Source organism: Natrix helvetica (assembly GCF_964273705.1).
Source record: "Natrix helvetica genome assembly, chromosome: 3".
NCBI classification, from domain to species: Eukaryota; Metazoa; Chordata; class Lepidosauria; order Squamata; family Natricidae; genus Natrix; species Natrix helvetica.
Genome location: NC_138549.1, coordinates 169,141,733 through 169,150,402, shown reverse-complemented (window position 1 = coordinate 169,150,402; position 8,670 = coordinate 169,141,733). Strand labels below are relative to the sequence as shown.

Below are 8,670 nucleotides of genomic sequence, written 5' to 3'. Positions count from 1 at the left end.
CTTACCAGTTTGGCCCAATTCAGCCGAACCGGTAGTGGTTTGGCAGCCTCTCTCGCTGGAACCGGCAGTGACCCAGGTCTGCCACGCCCCCAAACCGGTACTCCCGGCGGCGCCATGGTCGCTGCCATCTTGCTTTTGGCTTCTGCGCATGCGCAGAATATTTTTTATTGAACTGCACATCAAGTGCGAAGCTTGCCCATGAGCGAACCTACAGCAGTGCCTGCTGGAACCCACCCTTGCTTTGAACGGTCACTAAATGAACTGTTGTAAGTCGAGGACTATGAGAACTGGTTATAAATTGAGGACTGCCTGTAAACCAGAGTAGTTGCAGAGTGAAATTATTTCTCAATCATCATTTTGATCTACATGAACAATGGCAAACTACCTGCCTTGCTTATCCATAAAGCAAGTAACTTGACAGATATGTAACACACACCACTTTAAACAACAACAACACACAATGAAAGTGGGAATTACACTTACTGCATCACCCTTTGGACCTCGAAAACCTTGGTGGCCTCTGTCACCACGGGACCCCTGAAATGGTTAAATAATAATCCATTACACATCACCTCTTCCCCTTAGTACCAGCCCATCTCTTGATTTACCCCAAAGTAAAATAATATTTGTCCATCTGAGGGCACTGCAGCTTAATCAATGCCCTCCCACTCAAAACAACGTAGATGGAAAAAAAGTTGTGTGTCTGCATCGTCTTTGCAGGAGGAGGTTCCAAGAGAAGAGAATATCTGTAGCTCAGGGTTGAAAAGAGAGGCTCTTGATGCTCTCTGACCTTGGTTGTTTTCTTGCGGACGTTTCATTACCAGACTAGGTAACATCATCAGCGCAGGTGAGTGTGCAGTTTGTTCCTTGTTTATATATGGTGGATTGCCCTGCCAGTGTTGGTGGGGATGTCTATGGAGATTTTCAATAATCCATGTCATGGTTGCCTCAAAGGTATTTATATGAAAACATAAATATATATGTTTTCAAAAGGCAACTGGACTTTTGGGGTTTTTGTTTTTTTCTTTTCTTGAAAACATTTCACTTCTCATCCAAGAAGCCAGAACTGAAAAAGGCTTCTTGCATGAGAATCTCATTGGCCCTTTCTGATCTACAACAGCTTCCAGAAATCATTTTAACTGGTAGCACTGGAGTTAGATTTGATGCTTGCTGAATGTCAGTCTTGTGCTCCCTTACATCTTAAACAGACTAAAGGACTCGGAGGTCTTCTAGTCCAACCCCCTGCTCAGGCAGGAGACCCTATACCATTCCAGACAAGTGGCTGTCCAATCTCTTCTTAAAAACCTCCTGCGATGAAGCACCCACAACTTCTGGAGGCAAGTTGTTCCACTGATTAATTTTTCTGCCAGAAAATTCCTCCTTAGGTCTAGGTTGCTTCTCTCCTTGATTAGTTTCCATCCGTTGCTTCTTCTCCTGCCCTCAGGTGCTCTGGAGAATAGGTTGACCCCCTCTTCTTTGGGGGGAGCCCCTCAAACATTGGAACACTGCAATCATGTTATATCTTAGATATAATGTGGGATCTTGGTGTGTATGGGGGAATGCAATACAAAAAGAAAACTTACTGCTTTCCCTGGAGGCCCTGGCATTCCAGGCTGCCCTCTGAATCCAATGTCTCCCTGAAATCAAGAAAACAGGACAATATAATCTTTGCCCAACAGGGGAGAAAAAACGTACCGTATTTTTCGGAGTATAAGACGCACCTTTTCTCCTCAAAAAAGAGGCTGAAAATCTGGGTGCGTCTTATACATCGAATGCAGCATTTTTGCCTCCTGAAGCCCCGCCCCTTCACCAAAATGACCTGTAGGAGGCTTTCAGAGAGCTCCTGGGGGCTGGGAAGGACAGAAATGAACAAAAAACACACCATTTTTGGGAGGTTTGCAGAGTGCAAAAACTTTTTTTTTTCCTTTTGGAAAGCTCTTTAACTGATTGATGAGAATTACCTTGATCAAGTGCCAGCAGAAACAAAGTCTTAGGTGCTGCAGATTGTCAGCGATTTCCTTCTCCAGCACATGGATAAGTACACCTGGAAACATATACCTACCCATCGACTCTCTCTCTCTCTCCCTACCTACCTACTCTATTTCTCTCTATCCCTCTATCTACCTACCTACTTTTTTTAAAAAAAACGCCTCTTCAAACCCTTGGTGCGTCTTATACGCCGAAAAATACGGTAATAAATCAACAAAGGACAGAAAAAAAGACTCAGAGAGATATTTCGTGTCATTCCCGTATAAGAGGCATCGTCCTCACAAATCAGCGAGGTCGTTATATGACTACATTTCTGAGGGCATTAACTTTAGCATGTTGTAAGTAACCCTTTGCCCACAGCAGTTTGGAGGTTTGTTATAAAAAAAGTTCCATATGAAATGAGATTGTGACTTTGTGGACAAGGGACCATTGAAAGTACAGCTTATATCCTGTTGTGTTGCTTCCTCTATGGCAGGGGTGTCAAACTCGATTTCAATGACGGCCGCATTAGGGTTGTGTTTGACCTAAGGAGGCCGAGGTGGGCGTGGCCAGGATGGTCACGGGGGCGCCTGTGGTGACCCGAGCGCTCTGCAACTGAAGCTCCATTTTCGGCTGTGGCGGCCTCCTGCCAGCGAAAACTGAGCCATGCGCAGCCCTCCTGATCTCCATTTTCACTAGCAGAGGCACCGTGGGCTAGTCCTTCGTTGTTTCTAGGGGGGGCCTACGGGCCAGATCTAAGCACCCCGCAGGCCGGATCCAGCCCCCAGGCCTTGAGATTGACCCTTCTGCTTTATGGGGACTCACGGACTCCTAACCCCTTACCTGGTTAAAATATCCTGGAAACTCTGATCATTTTTATATAACACTACTACTGTCGGATCAGTGTGATTCAATTTCTCTGAACAGAGTTAGGTTTTGTTACACTGTAAAATTAGGTTTGAGGCAGGACATAAAGTGAGACAAGACATAAAATGAGGCAAGGCAGAAAGAAGGAATAAAAACTGGATTTTAAGATGTGTAGAAGAACAGGAAATTTAAATGTCAAACTGCAAGTTCACACCTGCCTCACGTTCAGCTAAAGTTCAGCTAGCCACAAACGACTGCTGGAAACTTAAGATGCTTTTTGCAAGAAGCCTGTCACCTCGATCTACGAAAGCGGGGGGCAGATATTTAGCTTCTTTAGCATAGTAACAGGAGCTATGAACCAATCAACGCTAATAGGTTACATTTCCGTGTTTTGCTACTTTTTTTATTATTATTTTTTAATAAAGTGTGTTTTGCTACTTTTGAAGAATATATAAGCACTCGCTTCTCAATAAGATGATGTTCAGATGTTTGCTTCGGCTGTAATGCTCTGAACCTTTGTGCAAATAAATACGACTTCTTTTAGTTCCGAGGTCTGAGTCCCTTAATTTTCTGCAACAGGTTGACTTTGGTCACCCATTGATTCCGCCATCAATTATAATTTATTCCTATGCCTCGTTCTATTCGGTTCTGGTGAGTTTTGTTTTATTTTAATGTTTAATTTTTTGTGCTCTTCCATGACTGTAATGAAGATTGAAATTTAAATTATAAGAAGCCAATACTATTATTATTACTATCAGGGGTGAAATGTTACCGGTTCAGACTGCTTCACCCAAACCGGTAGTAAAAAATGCTACCGGTTCTCTTGAACAGGTAGTAAAATAATGCTATTTCCGACAATCAACTGTGATGCACGATTTATATTAGCTAGAAAGCAGGACTTCCTGTTTTGTAGCTAATCTAAATCGTGTGGCACAGGGGATTCTCCCCCCTGTTCTATTTACTTTTGCGGGCGCGCTTGGTAGCAGGCTCCGTCCACCCTCCCAGACGTCATCACATCCATTTTTGACACTCTGTACCAGTGGTGGGTTGCCCGGTACGGGCGTACCAGAGCCAGCCCGGAGCACCGGATACCGTTCCGGTATGGTGTTCCGGAGGGCCCACGCACCCACCTGAGCTCCTTACCTGTGCTTTAAAGCTTCTGCACTGTCACACATGCGCATGGTGCATACAGCTCTTGCGCGACGCTCTGGGGGGCAACTGGAGCATCGCGGAACATCGTGGAACATTATGGAGCATCGCGGAGCGTCACGGAGGTGCTAAGACGCATGTGCGTGCTGCGCGTTGGAATGGGATTTGAAACACACCATTGCTCTGCGCATGCATGGAGGTAGCAAGTACGCTCACATTTGTGAACCGGTAGCAAAGGTAAGTATATTTCACCTCTGATTACTATCCTCATAATGCTGATGGAAGAACAACTAGACACAGGGATGTCCCAGATCTTTAGTTAGGTTAGTGGTCAATTTGCGGGCCAAACTTGAAAACTTTCTTGTTTTTGTCCCAGTAACCAAATATCTTTTGCAAGCAAGTTTGATCAAGAAAACGCAGAGCGATTAAGGATGGTGTCCAACTTACCCTGTCGCCAATAAGACCGATTGGTCCAACTTCTCCGCTTAATCCTCGGGGACCCTGAAAAGGAGGATCAATTCAAGGCAAAGCATGGCTGATGTATTAATTGATGAGATTTTGATGCTGCTTTTATTACTTTAAAAGTAATACATATTTTTTTTAATACAAAAATTCAGCTAGTTCTACCTGCAATCCGATGTTACCAGGAGGCCCGGCTGGGCCTGGCAATCCTCGCGAACCCTGAGAAAAATAATAGTAAAAAGAGTTTAAGACGAGAGTCGGTCAAGAGTCCTCCAAAAAGAAGCTCCCTTCAGAAGCTGCAGGTGCCCCATCACTGGAGGCTTTCTAGCAGATACTGGACAGCCTCTTGTCAGAAATGATACAGGGTCTTTGGCTTGAGCCTGGGGTTGGTCTAGGTCAGGCAGTGATGTGCGGTGAGGTTCATGGCTGGTGAGGCTGGTGACGTCATCAGGAAGGTGGGGAATGGGACCTGCCTCAGCCTCCAGCACACGTGATCCCATTCCCCGCCTTCCTGAGCGTGCTCCGCCGGCTCGCGCTCCGCAGTCCTCGAAAGCAACTGGGGAACGACGAGAACCTTCCCCCAGTCACTTTCGTTGCTTCGTCATCCGGGAGCGCCAACAACATTTCTGCCTCCGCAGCTCACGGACGGACAGAGGTAGCCAGAGTGGCGCCGAGGCAGCCCGGCGGGCGAGCGACCGAGGATCAGGCAGCCTGATCCTCCATCGCTCGTTCGCTCGCTCTTTCGTCCGCCCGGACTGCCTTGGCGTCGCTCTGGATACATCCGTCCAGCTGCGCCGGGAGCTGCGGAGGCAGAAATGTTGTCGGCGCTCCCGGATGACGAAGCAACGAAAGCGACTGGGGGAAGGTTCTCGTCGTCCCCCAGTCGCTTTCGTTGCTTCGTCATCTGGGAGCGGCAACAACATTTCTGCCTCCGCAGCTCCCGGGCGCGGCTGGACGGATGTATATAATATTATAATATTATATATATATATAGTATATAATATTATATACTATTATTTCATGAAGAGAGGTGAGGCTCTGCCTCCCCTGCCTCCCCTGACCGCACGTCCCTGAGATCAGGGATCACCAACCTTTCGGACCTCAGGGACCATTACATTCATAATTTTAAATCCCGCGGACCACTAATATGATCTGCCTAATGACCGGTTGGGTGGGCATGGCTAGATGGTCATATGACTGGGTGGGCATGGCCAACTTGATGTCACTCACGTTGAGGGGCACCTCGCCAGCCTCTACTTGCCCCTCCCCTCCCAGCCATTCCTCGCCTGCCCACCCAGGCTCCTTAGGGTCCCAACAGGAAGCATTTGCTAGAGTTAAGCAGCCAGCACAAGGAAGAGTTGACAAAACAGCTCAGTTCAAATTGGATCTGGAAGAGAAGGAGGCACAGCAGAAGCACCTCACTGAGGACTACGAGCATAGGCTTTCCAAGCAGAGGGAAGACCTGCGGGAGTGCAAGGCCAGGTACCGGCGTCTGGAGGCTCAGTGGGTTGAGCTGGTCAACCAGTTACAGGCCATGATGCAATCCCACTGGAACAAGGCCTTCCGGCTCTTTGCCACCACCATCACTTCCCTCCAGCCTTCACCCAAAGCAAGAGGCTGAAGCAGACCCCAAGTCAGAATTTCTGCCTCCCTCCGACCCACACAAAAAGACCCCAAAGGGGGAGACTCTCTGCAGCAACACCAGCATTCATTGCACGTATCTGGCCCAGGGGCCGTAGTTTGAGGACCCCTAATTTAGTGCAATAAAAAAAATGCAAATAATTTTTCTGCGCACCACCAAAATTTTATCATGGACCACCAGTTAGTGGCCGCTGGTCTAGATGACCTCCAAGGTCCCTTCCAAAATCTCACTTTTTATAGGAAATGCTTTTAGGGACAAAAGCAGTTATCCTGCGCTCAGGCACCTCATTTTCTTTGCGAGGCCAGATGTAGGTAGGACAGTTCACAGACCTTTCCATTGGAAACAAACCCTACAAGGCAACAAAGATCCTTACCTTCTCCCCATCCTTTCCTACTTGCCCAACGTCTCCTTTCTCACCGGTGTGCCCCTAAAAAAGAAAAGCAAAAGGAATCAGAATCCCATTTCTAAAGCTCTGAAACTGTTCAGAACCCCCTTCCAAAAAGGTTATTACCCTGTTTTCCCGAAAATAAGACCTCCCCGGATAATAAGCCCAATCAGGCTTTTGAGTGCGTATGCTAATATAAGCCCTCCCCTGAAAATAAGCCCTCCCCTAAAATATTGCAACACAGCAGCAGCCATGAGGTGACCATGCTCGCCACCCCCTGCACCTCAAAAATAATAAGACCTCCCCCAAAATAAGGCCAAGCACTTATTTCGGGGCTCAAAAGAAAATAAGACCCTGTCTTATTTTTGGGGAAACACGGTATTATGTCTACAGAATCGCCAAAGAAGAAATGTCCTTTCTATTTGCGATGTGAACGTTGAGAACTAGAAGATTGAAAAGGCGGCAAATGCCTTCAGCCTTTATGGCCATTGTAAATTATTTAGGTCAGCCTTACAGGTAGGCCTCGACTTACGACCACAATTGGGGCCAGAATTTCTGTGGCTAAGCAAGGCAGTTGTTAAGTGATTCATACTTGCAAGGTCTAGGATTCTGCTACTTCTCCATCAAGAAGGCAGAGTTTCATCTATCTAGCTCATCCTTTTGCTGCTGATAGAGGCCATTTCGATGCTTCCGGATAGTTCACGGGCAGGAAGAAACAAATCACAGTGTCAGAACTGCCACCTTATGCCTGCACTCTCATATCGTTTGGTGCCAATCTGCCATGAACCAAGGAGGGGAGGGGGAGAATGCTTGGGGGGGAAGTGAAAGTAATAGAAATGAGCGTGCCTCTCAGAGAAAGCACTTCAAGGTCATTTATCTGGGAGAAGAATGCAGCTGCAAAAGAGTCTACAGATCATCAAACTTGATTTAATTGAGGGCCACATCAAGATTGTGTTTGACCTTGGGAATCTGGGGTGGGTGTTGCCAGCTCAACATCACTCGTGTCAGGGGGCGCCTGTGGTGGCCTGAGCACTCTGCCAGCGAAAATGGGCTCCTGAGCTCCGTTTTCGGCTGTGACGGCCTCATGCTACCCGCTGCCAGCGAAAACGGAGCTTGCGAGGGCCACACGGGGCCCTCCTGAGCTTCAGTTTTGCTGGCAGAGCCACCACGGGCTAGTTTGCTGGTTCCAGGGCAGCCCCGTGGGCCATATCTAAGCACTGTGTGGGCCAAATGTGGTCCCCAGGCCTTGATTTTGACATCCCTGAGTCTACACTCAGCATGTCCGCTTCAAAACCATTTTCTTTGGAACTGATTGGACGATGAGGAGGACCAGCAATGGGATATGACCAGGAGGCGGGGAGGAAATTATACCGAGAGTTCTGGCGTGCGAACTTCAGTTCTGGCTTTGCTTTATTGTAATCCACTTGACCTCCAGTAAACTATACGTTTCTCAATGAATGGAGTTAAGGATAGCTATTGCTTAAAGGTTCAAGCTGAGGCAGGACTGATACAATGACCCACTAACGTATGATAAAGATTTCCCAGACAGAGAATATATCTCGAGGAGTCCTCAGTTCAATTAAAAAGTATTCTATACCTTGAATCCCGGTATTCCCGGTGGTCCTGGAAGGCCCGGTGGACAAAGCGATGTGCACTGCATTCCAAACAAACCAGAAATTAATACTAGAGTTATAAAATAATTCACAAAATGGGCCCTTTTTATCAGTAGATAGTGCTCACTTACTGATCTCAATTGCGACTGGCAGCTCCGTTGCTTAACAACACCGTAATTGATTTTCATGTTCTAGCTGGTGTTCCTACTCAGTCAAGCTTCCTAAAACAGCTCACTTACGTAGTCCTGAGTATCTTGGGCTCTCCAGCACTAATGGTCAGCTTTCATTCATGTGTCCCCAACCCTGTGAGGTGACACTTCATTGTGATTTCCCCTTATGTCACAGTAGCTGGCTATGCCCTGGTGACTTTGTGTGGGATCCCAAGCTAAGTAGGGTCAGGCCTTATTAATATTTGGATGGGTTATTTCTTTCAATTGTTTCGATTGGAGAACTGAAGGCATATTTATTTGATTATTTATATCCCACCATTATTACTTTGGGGGGAAAAACCGTCAAGGCAATGAACATATCTAACAAACTTTCCTCCCACTATTTTCCCCACAACAACCCTGTGAGGTGGGTTG

General features: G+C 46.9%; 1 protein-coding gene across 2 annotated transcripts in view; it reads right to left on the bottom strand.

Annotated features, from left to right (window-relative positions):
- Positions 1–8,670, bottom strand: part of COL9A3 (collagen type IX alpha 3 chain) — a 75,832-nt gene that overhangs the window by 44,188 nt on the left and 22,974 nt on the right. For both annotated transcript variants that reach the window (XM_081949704.1, XM_081949705.1), the window contains exons 11-16: positions 8,071–8,127; positions 6,462–6,515; positions 4,612–4,665; positions 4,432–4,485; positions 1,584–1,637; positions 484–537 (exon numbers count right to left, since the gene is read on the bottom strand). In XM_081949704.1, the coding sequence (XP_081805830.1) occupies positions 484–537; positions 1,584–1,637; positions 4,432–4,485; positions 4,612–4,665; positions 6,462–6,515; positions 8,071–8,127 (327 nt within the window). The remainder of the gene's footprint in view (positions 1–483; positions 538–1,583; positions 1,638–4,431; positions 4,486–4,611; positions 4,666–6,461; positions 6,516–8,070; positions 8,128–8,670) is intronic.